The 21,066-nt window shown below is 35.3% G+C and overlaps 1 protein-coding gene across 5 annotated transcripts in view; it reads left to right on the top strand.

Moving 5' to 3' along the window:
- lrp1bb (low density lipoprotein receptor-related protein 1Bb) overlaps positions 1 to 21,066 on the top strand; it is a 311,011-nt gene that overhangs the window by 181,865 nt on the left and 108,080 nt on the right. For all 5 annotated transcript variants that reach the window (XM_028023582.1, XM_028023580.1, XM_028023579.1 and 2 more), the window contains 11 exons: positions 931 to 1,131; positions 3,153 to 3,398; positions 6,552 to 6,749; positions 7,789 to 7,993; positions 11,407 to 11,571; positions 11,870 to 12,114; positions 13,683 to 13,814; positions 14,009 to 14,236; positions 14,548 to 14,722; positions 15,680 to 15,774; positions 18,447 to 18,596. In XM_028023582.1, the coding sequence (XP_027879383.1) occupies positions 931 to 1,131; positions 3,153 to 3,398; positions 6,552 to 6,749; positions 7,789 to 7,993; positions 11,407 to 11,571; positions 11,870 to 12,114; positions 13,683 to 13,814; positions 14,009 to 14,236; positions 14,548 to 14,722; positions 15,680 to 15,774; positions 18,447 to 18,596 (2,040 nt within the window). The remainder of the gene's footprint in view (positions 1 to 930; positions 1,132 to 3,152; positions 3,399 to 6,551; positions 6,750 to 7,788; positions 7,994 to 11,406; positions 11,572 to 11,869; positions 12,115 to 13,682; positions 13,815 to 14,008; positions 14,237 to 14,547; positions 14,723 to 15,679; positions 15,775 to 18,446; positions 18,597 to 21,066) is intronic.

Genomic DNA, 21,066 nt, shown 5'->3' with positions numbered 1-21,066 from the left:
ATGCAGATTATGCGTATTTGATATTAATCAGTTTGGTGATCTGAATCATTTGGGTGGGAACAAGAGCAAGAAGTTATAACTGAAATACTTTTCATCACACTGTTTAAAATAACTGGATGTTTTTTAACTTTTGTTTGAATTTCACTTATAACATTTTGTGTGGAAGACAATGGGATGTATAAAACCCTCCTGGAAATGAAAATGTTAAGTTTATAAATCCACATTGAAAAATAACGTTTTTACCCATTCTTAGAAAATAGAGTACCTTGAGTTGAGTTACAACAACATTTAGGGAATCATTTCCTTTTAACTGTGTAAAAGAAACCAGTAATGAGCATTGATGGAAAGTCTTCTGAAGAAATGTTTTGATTAATTAAAGGTTAACAGAAGCATAGTAACGAAGGTTTTTCCTTGGTTGGAAAAATAGATTTTTCATTCTGGTGTCCAAACAATCCGTAGGATTGATGACAAACCAGCTCACTTAGATCCATTCATCCATCCCTCCTTCCATTGTTTCATTCATATTTTAAAGATGGAAAAGTTTGAGTGTTTATACAATCTCACATAAAATTAGACACTTATAGCAAAAATGATTTAACTACACAAGTGTTGTCTGGCTATAATCCCACAAGTACAAAATAAAATGTTAAAAAGGAGATGACACCTAAAAGACAAACTATGACAACTTAACAAACTCCAAATCTGCATTGCTTCAGTAACCTTTCTTAAATTAAAACCTCCTAATCATCTATAGTTAGAGAAAGAAGCTAACAAATCAAGCAGTTTCTTGTCTGAAAATGGGCCAAGTTTAGAAAACTAAGTTCAGCACAGAAATAAATGCTTGAGCCCTAAAACAGGTTTAGAAAAACAAGTTGATGTTTACCTGAGTTTGAACAGCCTCCGTTAACCTCAGCCTCTCATACTTTACAGGCAAGTGCATCACAAAGAGTTGGGTATGTGATGGAGACATTGACTGTGAGGACCGGTCTGATGAAGAGTCATGTGAATCGTCTGTTTGCAAGCCCCCAAAGTACCCTTGTGCTAATGATAGCTCAGTATGCCTGACGCCTGATAAGATCTGCAATGGCAAAGTCGACTGTGCTGACCGTTCGGATGAAGGACCCATCTGTGGTAATTTTTTTTTTGTTTTATCGTTTTGCATCTTATCTTCACATCCCATTAGGTGAACATTTTCCTTAAATAGTTACTGTGCCAAAAGAATTGTGAATAGCAAACTTTACAGGTGATTACTGAAAATCTCTTTCCACCACCCTGATTATGTTGGCTGTTGTAACAACTATCACTGCCCCTGGAAGGCTCTCACCAAGGTTTTTAATGCCTGTTGTTAAATCACGCTCACAAGCTGCATTACAATTCATCCCAAAGGTGTCTGATGGGTTTAGCTCTGCTGGCAAGTCAACGGTAGCCAAGTAAAATAACCGATGCACCCTCACTGCTCTGTGCATTATCCTGACAGCAAAATGACACATTTAAGTATCTGTTGACACAAAAGTAGAAAAAGTTTTTTTTTCTGCTAAGTTGTGAAGTTTTTATATTTTCAATGTTCTATAGAGCATAAACATGAACGAAAGCACTAAGCCTTTTAAAAGCTGTAATACCTATTCAACTTTTTCAAGTTTTCCCATTCTAAATAAAACTTGAATTTTATGTGATAGACTAACAGACAAATTTTTTTGCCCATCCTTTTTTGCAAAATAGTTCAGTCTCAGTCAGATTGAACAGAACCAGTTTATGAACATCAGCAGTCAAGTAGAGAAAGGTATTCCCATAATATGATTCTACCACCAACATTTTCCACCATAAGTAGCATGCATATGTTTTGCTTTTCCTCCACACATGATGTTTTTGCACGCTGACCAAAAGACTTAATTTTTAGGCATTCTAACTGCAATCCAACATCATACATAATTCCTAAAAATTCAAGCTTTGGTTTTAACTTGAAAATTTTTAAAAATGTTTCACATTTGTGAATACTCTGCAAGACACTGTAAAAAGACAACCTACCAGGGTGAAAATAATATCTATGCAATGTAACTTTAAAAATTAATTTGAACTGTTAGGGCAACTTTCCATTTTCCAGGTGGGCAATGTGTGACTTGTACAATTTCTTATTTAAAACGTCCATCCTGTTCTTTTTCAAACGATGTTCGGATTGCTGAAAGTGTCCCAGCACAGTCTTTTTATATTCCCCTTCTTCCACACACAGCAGCTTGGTGCTTGACAAGTTACCAGCATCTGTTGTTTCTGAGACCCAAGACACAACATAAAGAAAATCTTCCTTCCTGGTAATGGCAAATGTGCACTAAAAGCCTTCAGAGAGACCAAAAATATGCCCTCATGTGACTATCAGTAGCAATTTAATCTGTTAAAGTCAGTAGTGTAAACATCGAGGTTCATTTTCTAGAGCATTGCTAACCAATCCTCAGTGGGCTCCTGCAGGACCCTGAAGTGCTATTGTGGCTCAAAAAGTGGGCTGCTGGCTCATCTTAGGCTATTAGTTTATGCTCAGTGGAACCTCAGGGGTCTGCTTGATTTAGACCAGTTCAGCATGATTCAGACCTCGCAGTAACAATCATGACAAAAAACATTTTTTTCTTGGTGATTAGAGAGGGTAATCTTATTCTATCCTAAAATATGGTCTTAATTAAGGCGTATAAAGAAACCCCAGGTTAGTTTTTTTCCCCATTTTATTTTTTGGGAAAGTCAGAGACTTAAATAGAGTACTGTGAAAAAGTATTTGACCCTTACATATTTCTTCTATTTTTTTCCGTCACACTTAAATGTTCGAGATTATTAAATCATATTTTAATATCAGATAAATTAATCTGAGTCAATACGGCTACCTGTCATTTTTAAGAAAAAAAGAGCACTTATGTTAAAAAGCACTTATTGCCTAAACTTTATAACTGGTTATGTTATCAAAACCCATGAAAACCTTGATATTAAGAGTTTATGAAAACCTGCATTTTTTTAATGTAAGGAATATAAGCTAACTTTTAGCACATTTTGAGCTTTTTGAGCTCAGATTTAAGTCTGTACATTGACAAGTACATTCCATACTTTTGGAATTCAATTTTTATTCTGACTGAGGCAGTTTATCCAAGAACTGCTTACCTGTCTGTTTTCCCCAGACATGTGTCTTGTAGCCAGAGGGGGCTGCAGTCACCAGTGCACGGTGGCACCAGGGAAAGGAGTTGTGTGTTCCTGTCCCCCTGGACTTCACCTGGATTCAAGCAACAAGACATGCGAGGCAGTGGACTACTGCAGCCGTCACCTGAAGTGCAGCCAGGTGTGTGAGCAGTACAAGACCACGGTGAAGTGCTCGTGTTATTCTGGATGGATACTCAATGCAGATGGAGACAGCTGTCACAGTATAGGTAACAGGCTTTCTTTTTAATGTTTGTTTCATGATGCCCCTGGCTGTTTTGTTGCTGTGTGGTTGCTGCTTTGTGTTTGTTTCTGTTGTAAAATTGAGTTTTATGTTAGGGCATCTCTATGATCTTTAATTCTTTAGGTTTTCTTTGTAAATGTAGTTATTAACTTAGTGAAAATCTAACAGTTGTGGTTGATTTCCTATTTTTATTTTTTTGTCATGCGATAACCTGTCACATCTTAGCTGAATCAGATTTCTCTCAAAAATGTTTTTTTCTTGCTTTCCTGCCTTGAGTGGTCATTAATTTTTTATAGTTGGAGTGGAGGTGACCTAGCATGTGTGTGACAGAGCAATCACTGTACAACTGGGTTTTACTATTGCTTAGAAGAAAAGTTATTTGTTGCACTTTGATGTATACATAGACTTTTATATATTAAAAACACCAAGTAGTAAGTTTCACTTCAGTCACAAGTAATGAAATAAATTTAAAGATTGAGACCGCAAAATAATTAGGTCGTTTTAAGACAATTTCCAACAGATGGACACACTGTTGGAAGACTTGAGTAAAATATACTGTATAACAAACACTCACTTAATTTGGAAGTAATATTTCTCGCCTAGCCCTTCTGCTCTTTGAGTAACACTGCAAGCTAATATTAGGTGGTTAATTAGTATCACATTTAGCTTGGCTAGCTAGCCTGCATTCTATTGCTTCACACATATTCTGTTCTATTCTTTCAGCTTGTCAACTGTACTTTCAATAAAGCTTTGTCCTAACTACAGCAATAGGCAATGCTTACTTAATTTAGACACCATTAATTTCCAAATTACTGACCACCTTCCTTTTAAGCAACTCTGGGCGACTCTGCTCCATACCTACACTTTTGTGATTCTGCTGACTTCATTTTTTTAATAGCTCATACGAAAAGATTGCGCTTTTTGAGTTTCCAACAGCCAGGTCAACTACTTAGGTGAACTGAAACTGGTCAACATCTGATCCTTTTTATTGTAAAAAATAAAACTTATTAATGCACTAGGTGTTTCAAAATATTTCAAGTCAAACTGCAGAACAGACACATTTTTTTGTCCGGCTATGTGAGTGCTGAAAAGGTGATTGTGAGCTCAGAAATGAAAGCTGATTTAGAATGGGTTGAACTAAATTATTTCAAAATTTTAAGATGCACCATAGTGATGAGTCCTATCATTTTTATCTGCATTGATGCTTACTGAGGGAAGCATGTCTTCCCAAACTATAAAGCTTGATGGTTTACTTGACAGTTCAGATGTTTACCCCCAAAACAGATGTGTTATCAAAAATTTTGTTTCAAATTTTTGCGTTACATCAAAAAATTTTGAGTCTGCTCCACTGATTGCTGCTACTGGATAATCCATTTGATGAGACTGCTAGAAAGCTCTTGAAATACAACTGGGACACACATGCTGTTGGCTTGTCACATTCTGATTTATGGACCCCATTTTGATGACTTGCTTCTGTCTTGCATTCTGGGATGGATAGCAGTTGCAGCTCTAATCATACATTAACACCAGAAAATAATACACTGTTTTAGTTTGAAGCTGATTGGGACTCTACTTGTTAATCAAACATCAGTCTTTGCATGCAAACTAATATCACAATTTCATGTCGAAGAAGGTGTTATTAGATTCATTGTGAAGTCCCAGGCGCACGTTATTTCTCTGCTTTTCACATCTCAGTGATAAAAGATGTGTTTCTGCAAATCTTTTCACTGAAAGCATTGTCACTGGTTTGCTAACTGGAACAAGTGACCAAAGTAAGGACATTGCTTTCATTATATTTGTGTGCAAACAGCTCTGTTGCCTTAAAAGTGTTTTGAACATGAGGCTTACAAAAAAGTTGCTTTGAAAATATTTGTTTTTATGAGTAGTTGTGTTTCAGATGGGTGTCAGACATTGAATTTAGGTAGAGCAAACATTTCTAAGAAAAGGAGCTACACTGTAGGTAGAAGTAATCTTCCTGATTGAAACAAAGAACCGCAGGCAGAGTCATGGAGGTCTAATATTCAGACACTGTTTACCATCAACCTGCAGTAAGAATTAGCAATTTTTTTGAGCCCCTGCAAAACATATTCCTCAAAAGACTGGATGTACTGTATCTACTTCTTTGGAAAATTATTTTCATATGTTCAGAGTATTTGGCAACAAACTGGTTTGGCTGAAATTGATGAATATTAATGCGCACCACATGGCGGTTTAAACTGCTGAAATATGTTTGAAACCATTTTTACTACTCAAGCCATCAGACTGGGAATAAATAGTATAAAAAAATGCTTCCACAAAGAAATAAAAAAAGGAACTTCTGCTTTTAAATTAGAACAATCCTATAAAACTCAGATATACCCTGATTTAGTTACAAATTGCTTTCTTACACAGGAAAATCTGATAAATAGAATTAATCATCAGAGATAAATTTAGCCTTTTTACTATTTTATTAATGTTTCCCAATAACAATGTAAAATCACACTGTTAATTTTAGCAGAGCTGGTCCAGAGCTGATGTCTAAAACATAACTAGATTTTTGGGGCTTTCCAACTACCCTCAAACAACACAGCTTAGTCACAGGTGGAAATAATAGATCCATAAATATACTGTAAAAGAAAGAAATAGTGATGTCACCAGAAAACTAAGATTTCCGAACCTGATGCAATTTACTGCTGTGAATTGTATGTTTGATCCCACTAAACATACACTTTTCAACATGAGAACACATCTAATGTGACATACAGACCCGTTCAATAAATCATAAAAAAATTTTAACAGTTCATTTATTTCAGGAACTTTATCACCACAAGTAAACCACATTATATATAATGAATACATAAAGATGTGTTTTCAAATGCATTTTTTAATGTTAAATATGATTATTCCTATTATTCCAAGGTAATTTTAGTACAAGTTCTCACTGCATTCATATAGTTGGACCCATCAAAACGCAAATTCCTGTCTGCATAAAAAGGAGTGTACTTGTTTATTGCATCATGATGGATTCAAGAAAAGACAAGTGCAATTTTTTATCTAGTCCGAAAATCTCTGTGTTTGCCACCTGATGTTCTGTATTGTATCTTTGAAAAAAAGAAGAAAAATTGTTGCGGTTGTTTTTTGTGTGTCTCTCTGCCACTAGATCCTTTTGAAGCTTTCATCATTTTCTCAATCCGACATGAGATAAGACGAATAGACCTTCACAAGCGAGACTATAGTCTGCTGGTGCCAGGACTGAGGAACACAATTGCTTTGGACTTCCATTTTAACCGTAGCCTGCTTTACTGGACAGACGTGGTGGAAGATAAGATCTACAGAGGACGGCTCTCGGAGACGGGTGGTATGCACTGGGGCACACACAAGGGCATCGATGTACATAAAAACTTGTTATATACTTGAAAGAGGCTGTGCTTTTATGTACTAACTTTAAAAATCCATGTTTTATGATTTTTTTTCTCTACAATTGTCGCAACATAGTTTCAAAACGCTAATAGAGATACATGTATATTCTTATGTCTTTACAGTACTATGAAACATGTTTTGCTCATTTACAAAATTTAGTTTTTGTCACACTTAAGAAGTTTTAAAATTATGTTTACTTTTATCAAAGGGCCGTTTTATTTCCAGACCATAAAGCAGTTCTAATCTGTTCTTGAATTTCTTCGGAAAGGCACACGATGTTTTGCATTTAGATAATTTTAGTCAACTTCATGCTGTCAAATAGGCTCTGTTTATGCAATTTAGCAGTATTCTATTGTATGCAGCTCATGAAATTCAGCTCTGTTTTTGTGGTTAATCATATTTAAATTATGAGCTACAAAGTGAGCATTTAGATTTTGGATAGTATGTCCTTCCTTTAAGCAATGCTCTTTGTATTTATTCAGGTTATTGTTATGTGATAGTAAAATGTATTCAATAATCTCAAGCTTTTTGGTGTGATAAAAAAACAAAAAAACATTTTTTAAAGGGTGCAGTACATTTTCACACTTCTGCACTTCACTCTCATGATGTAAGTTCATAATATCATCATTTTTATCCTCATAATCAAGCTGAAAAATATTGAGCCAAAAGACCTGTATTGTGGTATTTTATCTATCCTTCAAAAAGAATCAGAACTTTACTCTTTGTATTTTTGTGAATGGTAGTTTTTCTCCGTCTGTGGAGCTGCCAAACTGACCTGTCAGCTTGGTCTATTCTACTCTTTTTAGAAACCTTCATAAAACACCAGACAGATTTTCCCCCTTTGTCAAATGGCTATATCCAGCTTCCCAATGCTCTTTTGCCTCATGGACAGCATTCCCCATGCATCCCATTTTCTATGAATTCATTCAAAGTCACGGCAGTACAGTCACGTTATTGTCTTGTCAATATTGTTTTAGGAGTGGCAGGTATTGAGGTGGTTGTTCAGCATGGGCTAGCCACCCCAGAGGGCCTGGCTGTGGACTGGATTACAGGGAAACTGTATTGGATTGACAGCAATTTGGACCAGATTGAGGTGGCCAAGCTTAACGGAGAAATGCGGACCACTCTGATCGCGGGAGGCATGGAGCACCCACGAGCCATTGCTCTCGACCCAGGACAGGGGTATGTTTTTTTTCCACTCCTGCTAACACTAGAAATAATTCAAGGAGTCAAGGTCTTATAGAATACATTAAAAATAATGCATTGGTTCTTTTTCCTGAACATCAAAATCACAGAGAGCAAATACTCCAATACCATTTCAACCCTTTCAAATAATCTACTACTCATTTACTCTTGTTCCATAAAAATTCTGTTGCTCGACACTACAGCTGTTATGGATAAAAAGCAAAGGAGAAACCTTGTTCTTTTTTGAATTGGTCCCCTCTAGGTACAATTCCTAAAATTCAGTCCTCATTTACCCTGCAGAGTAGGACAAGGAGATTGTTTGTAAAGTCATCTTTGTGTCTGACAGCAAATGTTTTATTCTCCCTGTTGTCAGCAAAGAGAGGACTGACTATACCAAATATTGCTTTGCCAGAAACAACTAGTAAGACTAGAGTTCAAGCTTGAATAATGACATAGTGTGCATGTAAAGTTGTTGATGAAATTGCCATTGCAAAATGGAAAAAAGACCGGTAACACTTTATTTGACGTGTTGTGAATAAGACTGTCATGACACTGTCATAAACATGACATAACACCTGTCATGAGTAACATAATATAAAGCTACATAATTTTTAAAGTTTAATCAGTAATACTTTTATAACAAATTTATGGCAGATCATGATTTCTTGGTTAATGTCAAGTTGTCATAACGAAGACATTTTGAATAATGTCAACTTTGTATTAAAAGTGTCATGATTTAAAAAATGACACTTTATGACAACAGGCATAAATATTTATGAAGACTTACTCATGACAGGTGTTATGTTATGTTTATGATGGTGTCATGACAGTCTTATTCACAACCCGTCAAATAAAGTGGTACCAAAAGACCTATTGGAATGAGGCAGAGTGATGTGAATTGTATAGTGGTCCAACTTTTTTCTTATCTGCATTGTCTTAAAACAAATTTGAAAGTACATTTTCTCGTATTTATATATATCCATATCCTATTTCATCAGCTACCCTGTCCCGGTACTTCTTCAAAGTACGGTTTGACACAGCAGGGCTGATGCTCAACCTATCCAGGACTGAGTGACTGCCAACCTAAAAATCCTCTTTGTGGTGTTTTTTGTGGCACCTTTTGAATATTGTTAGAATCTATTCTGCAGGTTGTCCAGCAGCAGCCACAGCTTTGAAAGGAATGTGTTGTACAAGATATTAAGTCTGTCTTTCCTTCCTTGGTTTTCTTCTTTATGTAAGAGAAAGATTTTAAAGATTTAGGGATGTAAGTAGGGCAAAGAAAATGATGGTGTTCGCTGCTGCTGTAACCTAATGTCACCTCCTTGCAGCTAGTCCTCTGCCTTGGATACATAACATTGCTGTTATCAGTGGACTGTGGCTCCCTGAGCTGAGTATTGGACCTGGGAGAGAGGGTTGAATACCAGTGTAACCTTCTATTAAAGTATAATGTTCAGTTTTTATGCTCTGTATAGATTGTGGTCAAAACAAAACAAAGAAAAATGTTGCTTCAATTCTTAATTTTTCACTTCGCCTGCCTGGTTTATTTATAATAGTGCTTACAGTTGGACCTTAATAATTATGAATAATTTTGTCTAGACCTGTTGGATGATGTATAGATTTCTTGTGTGTTTTACAGATTCAATGCTGCTATGAATTTGGCTCAATGTCTTGAGATATGAATTGTATAAAAAATGTTATGTTAGCCATTGCCTTAGTTTGTATAAGTCTGAGTTCCTGTGTTTCCCTTCAGAAAAGTATTGATTTGCTTCTTCAACCATTACCACAGCTGTGGTAATGGTTAATCGGTATATTGATAATAATATTATCAATATACCAGGTTTCTCTTAGAAACCTTCAGAAACCTTGTTTAAAATGGGACCTATTTTATAAAATACACACGAAAATAATTAAATAAATGTCTTGCTTATTTGATTTTAGTATTTTTATAGTTAGCTATTACATATCTTTAATGTGTGACTTTTAAATTCGAGTGTCCTACTGCTGTTGTATCAAAAAATAACATTTGAGGAGTTTTAGTTCACTGTTAAACACCTATTTCCCATTAATTTAGCAATTACAGCCTCATTGAATTATATTCTACTCTCAGCAAGATGTGAAAGATAAGAACTTCAAAGAACTCCATCACCTTTTCAAAATATGAGATTTTAGGAACTTTTACAATAAACTATTTTTCTCTGCTGTTGAAATGTTACAACAATTTTTCTTTAGATACTGTATCTACATTGGCTTAATTTAATCTGAAAGCCAGTGGTTGGAGACTTTGGAAAAACCCAGACATCCCAAAAAATCAATTTAACACTTTTAAGGAATGAGTTATATGCTCATACTCTTCCTTTTGTACTTGTTCACATTTGAAAGGATGACTAGACTACATTTCATGACTGTAGAGAGTAGGATTAATGGGTACTTTTGGTACCTAAAGGCGCATTTCCATTACGGGGCAATAATTCTAATCTTATTACTTGAATCCACTCAAAGGAGTGGGTGATTGATCACTGAGGTCTTATCAAGTGAATAAGCCTATTGATCTGTACAGATATATTTCTTCCTAACACGGTTTCGTTGTCGCCAGTATGTGATTTAAATTTGAGCACCCATTTTCTTGTTAATTTTGGATGACGTAGTTGACAGTGAATGGACAGAAGCAAAGTTCTCTGATAGGAAGAGGCTACACACTGTCAGTGATACATGGGGCCTTGGTTTTCTTTTGAAGTTCTTTAGCCAGCTTTAAAAGTTAATGAGTCCAGAATGGGTTTAAGATACATGGTGCATGAGAACTGGCAACCCTACTAGCACTACTATAAGGACTAAACATCTTTGTGAAAAGCCATGTGATCATTAGAATCTTCTCGTGACAAAATAACTACGGGTGGCTGAATAGCAAATTTAGCTAAAGTTGAGATATATAAAATGTACCAATGTAATAAATGAACAAGTATAATAAACAGAAAACCTGCAATGTTGTCAAAACATGCTTTATTGGGTTGTGATTTTTGTGGCCCCGTGGCTTCCTGTTGCTGACAAAATCTCAAACTGTAGACCATCCTAGATCATCAAATTGTATTAGGAGTTAAACTTAGTCAAGAAGTCCAACACAAATAATTTTAAAAAGTTGTGATCAAAACACGCCTGTTAGGAAAATATTGTTTTAAAAATCTCAACCTGCTGGCTTGTCATAGATGGTTAAGAATTTCACTGGGACAGTGCTATTCTTGGGCAGTCATCAGGACTGCTGTTTGTGTTACATAACACAGATGCAATACCATATCCATAATTACGGTTTTCTGTCTTTCTTTGATGAGAAACTCTAATTGCATTCAGTACCTTGATGCTTTCAATCTTCCACAGCCGCAAAGAAGAATAGATGCTAATCTTGTTTCTGTTTCAAGAATCCTCTTCTGGACTGACTGGGATGCAACATTTCCAAGAATTGAGGCTGCTTCCATGAGTGGGAGTGGAAGACACATTGTGTTTAAGGATATGGAGATTGGAGCCTGGCCTAATGGACTAACACTGGATCATTTAGAAAAAAGAATTGTTTGGACAGATGCACGGTTAGTAATTTCAGATTGTGTGCAAAAATCGTAACCATTTAATTCTTATATGCTATTAAATACTGCAAAAGTTTCACCAAAGGAAATTTTATCATCTTATTCTCCTAGTGGGCATTAAATTATGCAAGACATGCAATATTTATAGACTTTAAAAAAATGCCACTCTATGGCTCTTGAACATTTTAACAGTTCCATCAGTGGATTGGAAGGTTTCACTTTGATCTCCCTCCATCTTGTACTTTAAGGACATTAAAGCAGAAGTTTAAACTTTTATATGGTGTTGGTTCTTCTTTAACAGCTCGGATGCCATTTTCTCTGCACTCTACGATGGCACTGGGGTCATAGAAATCCTCAGGGGCCATGAATACCTGTCCCATCCCTTTGCTGTGTCTCTCTTTGGTGGAAATGTCTATTGGACAGACTGGAGAACAAACACATTAGCCAGAGCCAATAAGTGGACAGGTCAAAACGTCACTGTCATCCAGAAGACAAGTGCTCAACCTTTCGACTTGCAGATCTTCCATCCCAGCCGGCAACCACAAGGTGAGAACTGTGTGGAATCACTAGATATTGATGTAGGACACTCTGTCTTTTAAAGTTAAAGTCAGTCTCATGCAGGGCTCATAATGCAATTACAAAATAAAGCCATATATAATTAGTTTTAGCTTCTGCCTCTGCCTTCATTTGACCTGTCAGTCAACCAGCAGGTGCCTGAGTTAAAAATAGTACTCATGCAGAGAATAAGCCACTTAAGATTAATGCTACCTTTGAATCTGTTTTTCTTTATTTCCAAATTATTGTAATTGACTCATGCAAATACAATATTTTTTGCTTTCTTTTATGAGCTGAATCTGAGTAAAGAGGGCTGGTTAAAATAAAAATCAATCTGTTTTAGCCAAGACATTCAATATAAAGAGCATAATTGGTTCATTTCAAACACTACTTTACAGGTATATTGACTGTTCTGATCAAAATATTGCTCTCTTACAGTCAATAAGGAAATTTTATTTCCTTATTGATATGATGGCTTACCTTGTGTTGTGTTTAATAACACCAGGTACAAGGAGTAGGCTGATGCATGATTCAAAATTTAAAAAGTTGCAATTTAAAAAATTTTAAAAGCATAATCAGAAGATAAACAGTTACCAATAAACCTTCTAAAAGTGAAAGACTTTGTAGCTTCAACAAATTATGATGGTCACTACATATCTGGGTTAAGCCAGTCAGCAATGATTCAACTAAAGACTTGTGGATTTTGTGCCATTGGGTATTTTCAATTGGCAGTGGAGAGTAGAATGACTTGAAACCAGAACATGTTTACTGAAATGCACAAGAGAGCCACCAAGCTTATGGTGCTAGCAGTATTGTTCATGTCTTTGATCATCTCCAGTTCGCATTTGAGATGATCAAAGTGATGCATTATCCTCAGATTTATTTATTTTTTTCAATAATGAAGGATCCATAACGTTTGTAAATTCAACAGCATCTAAGTCTGAGATCCACAATGCTGTGTGCTTTTTTTTGCTCGTAAAAAAATATTATAATCATAACAGTTACCATCCTTCCTTTTTTCTAATCTAAGTTATGTTCGTCCATGTTGAAAATTTTGGTAACACTTTATTTGACGGGTTGTGAATAAGACTGTCATGATACCGTCATAAACATGACATAACACCTGTCATGAACATGAGTAAGTCTTGATGAATATTTATGACTGTTTTCATAAAGTGTCATTCGGTAAATCATGACACTTTTAATGCAAAGTTGACATTATTCAAAATGTCTTTGTTATGACAACTTGTCATTAACCAAGACAAAAATGTCTTCGTTATGACAATTTGACATTACCCAAAAAATCATGATCTGACATAAATTTGTTATAAAAGTATTACTGATTAAACTTTAAAAATTATTTAGCTTTATGTTATTAAAGATAAAGTTTAATCAGTAATACTTTTATAACAAATGTATGTTATAAAAGTAAATAAAAAGTTAATGTCAAGTGTTACCAAACTTTTGACCACTTCAAATACTGTAATTATCCCAGAAAATCCCCTTGCTTCTCTTCACTTTATGCTGACTTTTCTCTATTCTCCTTCCTGCCCCATCAGCCTCTAACCCTTGCGAAGAGAATGATGGACGTGGTCCCTGTTCACATCTGTGTCTCATCAATTACAACCGCAGCGCATCATGCACCTGTCCACACCTCATGAAGCTTTCAGCCAACAAACAATCCTGCTATGGTGAGCAAGAACACCTTCCTCATTTTTCACGCTTTCAGCATGTGTTGTCCAAGTAAAAATGTAAGTTGCTGCCTTTTACACTTTAATTCTTTCTTTTGACAAATTTTGCATTTGGTTTTTAGTGCATCTTCACCTGCATTTCACAACAGAAATCCTCAAAAGACTCTCAAATGGTTGTTTTATTGTCTCACCAGCGCTGAAAAGGTTTCTTCTGTATGTGCGGCGCTCTGAAATCCGTGGTGTTGACATTGACAACCCCTACATGAACGTTATGACGGCGCTGACGGTGCCAGACATTGACGATGTCACAGTGGTGGACTTTGATGCTCAGGAGGAGAGGATCTACTGGGCCGACATCAAAAGTCAAACCATCAAACGGGTGTTCATCAACGGCACTCAGCTGGAGACCATCATTTCTTCAGGTGGGGCAGGCAGTCTTCCAGGGAGTCTTCTAAAATATCTCTGTGGAAATTCTGAATGGAGAACCAAATGAGAAAGTAATATTCCTTACATGTTTTTTTTAATTTTTTAACCAGATGTAAGATTTATTTATTTATAGTAATCAATATAATTGCAGAGGTAACTTGCAAATCGTACGATGCAACAAATATTTGTATGCAATCTAAGATTGTTTATGTCTCTGTGTGCATTGTCTAATCAAGATGAAAATCTCAAGAAATAATATGACTATGTACAACATAGCATGAGTATTTCCCATGCTTTCTTTTGTCAGACATAGCAAACTGTCGGGGTCTGGCTTTAGACTGGCTTTCTAAGAACTTGTACTGGCTCAGCTCAGAAAATGACGAGTCACAAATCAATGTGGCTCGCTTTGATGGGTCCCTGAAGACGTCCATCATCCACGGCATTGACAAGCCAAGGTGCCTCGTAGTGCACCCTGCCAAAGGGTAAGTAGATTAGAGTAGTGTGTGCATCTCATGAGTGCATCACCATCAGTGTATAGTGTAACAAAGAGTTGACTTGTACAAAAGGAAGATAAGAAAATCAAAGCCCTTTTGGAAAAAAAAAACATCTTCTACATATCCCTCCACACTTATTGACACTCCTGGTGATGGTGTGTAAAATGGCCTTTTCTAAATTATTCTTTTACTGCCACAGCAGAATCTCAGACTGAAGAATTGGGAAAAATCTAGCCTTGGTTAAAATTGAGCCTATATGTTTGGTGAAGACAAATAATAAAAAATCTGTTCAGTACTCTCCACATGTTTTCTTCTGGGATGTAGATTGTTGATCTTAACTTGCAATACAAAAAATGCTAATTTTATTTCTATAGGACAATTTTTATTTATTTGGACTATAATTTTGGTTATTTATTCTGCTAAAAGACCAATCAGAATCAATTTTCCATTTTTGTTTCTGTTTTCATCTCATGGGAAGAGAAATAGACCCACACCATAACAGATTGTGCACCATGCTTAGCAGCTCTTTTTCTTGTTTTTCCAGACTTTGGTGTTGTCTAACAACACCGTATTGTTCCAGTTAAAGTTTGACACTCCGATTAATTCACAAATGTCAAGTATACATTTTAGAAATTAATTAATTTACATATTGTAATCTTGTTAAACAAAAATTAGATTTTTTTTAACCTGAAACAAAGTAATCAAAGGTTCAATTTTTCTACATTTTTCAACGTACTGCTCTGTCTTTTTGCTGTTTAAAGCTAGGCTATCCAGACATTATAAGGGGGATTACATACATTTTTTAAATGTTAGTGCAGATATATATGCAAAATAATAATAGAAAAGGAAAATAGGATTTTTAAAATAATGTGAATGTTTTTGTAAACTTCATGTTGTTTAGTACCTAACCGAATTACTACCACTCACCTTTCTTCTGTCATGCAGGAAAATCTACTGGACAGATGGAAACACGATTAATATGGCTAACATGGATGGGAGTAACAGCAAAGTCCTCCACCAGAATCAAAAGGATCCCGTAGGTTAGTGGAAGCTTATACAGTTAATAAACCAAACTGTCTATTTACTTGTAGCTCACTTAGCATGAATATAGATGACCAAATTAGGGATAATGGACATCGACGTGATCGTACAGTTTTCCAAGGATCACTAATGCATTTGTGTTTTATATTGTGACATGGTAATGCTTGATAGGATGTAAGACAATGATGTTGTGATAATGCTCTGCATTATCACAACATCAAACATATTAGCTCTACAAAAAATACCACACAATAAATTAATAAATTGATTGAGTCATATAGATATTATCTGTACAATTGAGATTAGAATGTAATGAAATAAATCAACTTTTTTTGCACTACAACTGATAAATGTAGCAGACAGAATTTCAGAAGTTTAAAAAAGTGTTTTGTAAGTTTTATTTTTGTTTACTTTTATTTAGCCTCTGGGTTTGTTTATTGATAATGCCCATGCATGTTACTTGTATTGTTATTTAAACTTTTCAGAGCATCCAAAACCTCCCTTTATTGTCACATATTTCAAAGTGCTGATATTATTTAGACCACTGTGGTCCTTGAAATTTTTGAAAAGCTGTTATAACACAGATCATCGCAAAATAATCAAATCTGCCATGCTTGTTTTGAAATATAGTGCCGACAGAGACAGCCAATGATTTGAGCTGAATGCGGCTGACTTAATGACACACATGCCTGCGCATGTACTGCTGCAGACTGCAGGGAAGGGACTCTCTGTGCAACAGCAATTAAGAAGTAAATAAATTACTAAGAATTTTAAGAAGATGAAAAAGATAAAACCATAAAAAATTATGTGTCCTCGAAGAACATCAATGTCAGTAGATTATTATAATCAACATCATTAGTTTTTCTAAAGGAATCACGGCGGCCCTAATGTATTTTGTTGTCAGCTGAATAGATCAGAGGATTTAAGTGTTTTATAAATGAGTATTTATTTAGTGAGATATTCTTTCGAATATTACCACAAGATTTGGAAAGTGCTTTTTAAGCCATTAGGTTGATCTCTGTTGAAGGTGTAATATCATCCAGATTATTATTTTAATTCTGTAATTCAGGTCAGAGCCAGAAAGGGTGGAAATTGAATGTGATGCACTCCCAGCATCTTTGAATTATATGCAAATTTATGCTAAGCACCTATTGTAAGATATTACTTTCACAACATAATGGGAAATAATTTGTACAATTTCGTTAAGCATTAATTTAGATGTTGCAGTGAACTTCTAACTGATACAACGGTGTCGTGTGCAACATGTTGTGAATCCACAGAGATTATGTTTAATAAAGGTCCAGTGATTTTTCATTGCTACTTCATTTTTATCCATTTCAGCTTGTTTTTGAGAGCTTTGCCCTCTACGGCTGTTATTAGAACAAGCAAATTGTTTGACTGTAAACTTCACATAATCCATGGTTAAATGGGCAAATGTTAAAGCAATCAGCTGGTCTTCATCTGTTGCCGTTACATATAGCTCAAGGTCAAACTTTTCATTTGTCACACAGAGCAGCTTTGTCTCTGCTGCAATTCTTCATTCTCCCAGGCCTGTCAGCCATGGAGATACCAGCATGCTCTGTATTTCACTGGTTTCATTTATGATTATGGGGTAGACCTGGGGACAAGAGTAAATTAATGATGCATTGTGACTGTGAATCTGCCAGACATAAATCCAACACATGGTGCGAGACAGTGAGATGTCCGGAGGTACACAATTGAAATTGCTTTCAGCTTCAAACATTAACAGGGATACTGTTTGGAAAAAAAACATCAGCTGGCCAGGAAAGGGATTGAAAAGCAGTCAGTTCTCATTCTTGTTCATTTTTCATGCCAGCTGGAGCTCTTTTTGAATGATCTCCCACGTAGACGTGTGAGGAAACACAAACATTTTTATTTCTCATACTCTAACCAGGTACATAGGAACAACAGAATGTAAAATTTAAAAAAAATATGTTGATAATTCAGCTTTGACTGCTGCCACTGTAGAGCTGTTCTACTTTTTTCTTCTGTACATTTTCCAAAAATAACATTTAGCATTTTTGCAAAAACATACACGAACATTGGACGTTATTACCATATTGTCACCTACAAAGTGGTAAAAGTGAAGCATCTAAAGTGCATTTAGATTTTACATGATAAAAATTAACACGTAAGTGTGAATAGATATGAAATGGTACAAGATTTTCAAACAGTTTTACTCATAAAAATCCACTTGAAATGCAGTGTATTTGTATTCAGTCCCACTTTAATTTGATACAGTTAAATAAATGCTAGTGAAACCAACTTCCTTTGAAAGTTAGACTTTCCCTGTGTGTCATTTAATCTCTGTATGAGTACAGTCATTTTGTGAAGGCCTCCAAGGTTTATTGGAGAACATTAGTGAAAAAAAGGCAAACAGCTTTGAATAGCTAACCCCAACATTATTCACGAAAAACCCTGATGTAATTTATTTTAAATTATATTATTCTAAATTATATTTATTATGATTCAGCTTGATACATCAGAATATGCATGTAAAACGTATACATTAAAAAATTAATGTTTATCAGTTATCATTTTCCTTTTGGCACAATGAATATCTGCTTTGTGATGTCCATTCCTATATCTCGGCAATTTGTAGTGCACTGATTGACACTTGGTTTGCTCTCTCCACCTATACGTCTCCCAGGTCTCTCAATAGACTTCACTGCCAACAAGCTGTACTGGATAAGCTCGGCCAATGGCACAATCAACAGGTGCAATCTGGACGGCGGTGGACTGGAAGTGCTGGAGACTCTAAAGAGGGTGCTAGCCAAAGGCACAGCTCTGGCCGTAATGGGTGAGTGAATCTCGTCACAAGTCTATCAGATTGCCACAGAGGATTATTCAAAAGGTATGAACAGATTAAATGTTTAACTGGATAAGTGGGTAGACTAGAGTCGCTTAGGGAGTCCTAGCAACAATTGTGCTTCACTTTGTGTGAACTCGCCCAAGCACTAGATAATTAAAATGTATCACAGCAGTGATTGATGATAGATTTTCTCTCTCCTTTTATAATGAAAAGGTGGGGGGTGTTAATTACATGTTGATTCTTGCTATCATTGCTAAATCCAATGTGTCACACCATCCATCAATTGATGAATATATTAGAATCAGCTTAAATGTACCAGTCCTAAATGATGTATCTTTCATGTTGTTGTACAATAGTTCTTCCTGACATTGTCTATTTAGTCCAACATCAAATGTCTCTGGGCAGCAGTAATGTTAAAATGCACATTTTCACAGATAAAGGATTAAAGCTAAATTCAGTCCAAACATTCATGAAAAAAATGTGACAGAAGACAGATAACAATTAAAATTAACAAGCTCTTTTTCTCAGATACTCTTTTCTCAGAAACAATGCTGTATCATATTTTCCAGAATAGTGTTGGACGTTTTCATTCTAATAAACATTTAATTAACATACATGATTAAAAATATGGTTAAAGACTAATTTATCTGACATGTACACAATATGAAACATTTCTCAACAGTATTGAGAAATGTGTATAGTAACTAGAATTATCACTGCATTTTTGCAGTTTTATTCATGAATATTCATACCGATAGTCGACTTAAATTTAGTTTCATTCAACCAAAAATGTTCTTTTTCTATTTTGCAGCAAATTAGACAACTCTCTTTCAAAAGATAATAAATTAAATGTAAAAGGACCATCAACTTTGACAAAAAAAAGTTTGTTATTATTATTTTTTGCTAATAATAGGTTGATAGAATATGTTTTTACCTTTTCCATCAATCTATGAAAAGAATTGTCTTTAATATAGTGTAATTCAAACATTTCTAGAATTATTTGCCAGCATTTTACATGTTTCTAACCAGGTACATAGGAACAACAGAATGTAAAATAAAAAAAATTAAAAAAATTATTTTACATTCATGTCACTTCGGCTCTCCTGCTGAAGTGACATGAAGAGAGCGGTCTCAAGCCGTATACCTTTTTGGTTGGGGAATGCTCGTCGAATCCTGTTCCCTCACTGTAAATCCTCCCAGAGAGGCGGCTCTGCTGTTCGGGTGATAAAGTTAACAAAGTTTGCGCCCTACATAGGTGTTTTTTATTTTTAAAAAAGTCTCCTTGCCATTCCTTTAATATGTAGGTCCACACATTCTGATCAAAGTCAGGACTCTGGCTGGGCCACTCCAAAACATGAAAAGTACTTCAATTCATAAACAAAGCAAGTTTGCATGTTAAAAAAAAAAAAAAAATGATGTAAATATCAATCTGACATGGATTTGAATACTTCTTTGTTGAACTGTACTTTAGATTTTATTAAAGGGTTTATAACATCTCCTTTACTCCAGGATCTTTATGTATTTATATTTTTGTCATAGCAGTAAATGTTCTGATGTAGGGGTTTCCATCTAAACTATTGAAAGCGGGCATAGTGGTAATAGACCATAATTTAAAAGTGTTTAATTCTCATGTATTAATACAGGATTTCAGCAGATTAGTTCGAGATGATCGCAGTCCCTTTGAGATCATAGTTCCGTAATAAATGCGCAACCATAAACCATAATAATGGATCAGTTTGTCCTTTCACATCATGCTTATCGATCCAACAAAATCAGAGCCATGTGTGTTTTTGAAATTGTGCCACTGGGATTAAGGAACCAAGGGTGTTTGCTTACAACTTATAGGATTCATCTCAGCAATATGCACATGACATTTGTGACGGGCTTTATGTGATTTTCCTGTCTGAGGGAAAATACCCACGGGGCCGAGCTCTGTGTTCTTATCATCATGCAGCCTCTTTAGATGCATTCAGGGCTTTAAATACAAGTATAATGTCAGCATTTATGATCTGCATCAGATTCGGCTGATCAGCATGTTTCTCAGATCAAATCCCACTCTGCAATTTTTAAGAAGTCAAAGTGGTGAGGTTATAGATTGATCAATTTAAAGAGTCAGACATATTGTGTTTGAAGTCTGTTATAATACAGAAAAACAATTATTCATAGAGGAAAAGAAATCATTATCATAAGTGTTTAAAGATTTGGTAATATTATTTATGGCACTTATCATTTTAATTTTGATGCATAAGCTTAAAGTTACATTCATCCAGTAAATGTACTAACATTTTTCTTGAGTTTGTTCTGGAGAATACTATTCCTTAATGCTATGTTATTCTTTATAGATTTACATGGTATAACGAGGTGATATTATCTGATGGGGTTGCATGTCTCCAATTAGCGGCTTAACATAAAACCACTCTTAGCTTACTAACTGTTGCCTAAAACCTTGACCTCATTA

The sequence above is a fragment of the Xiphophorus couchianus genome, chromosome 7 (assembly GCF_001444195.1).
Source record: "Xiphophorus couchianus chromosome 7, X_couchianus-1.0, whole genome shotgun sequence".
Taxonomy (NCBI): Eukaryota; Metazoa; Chordata; class Actinopteri; order Cyprinodontiformes; family Poeciliidae; genus Xiphophorus; species Xiphophorus couchianus.
The sequence above is the reverse complement of the archived record's forward strand: the minus strand, read 5'-3'. Positions and strand labels throughout refer to the sequence as shown.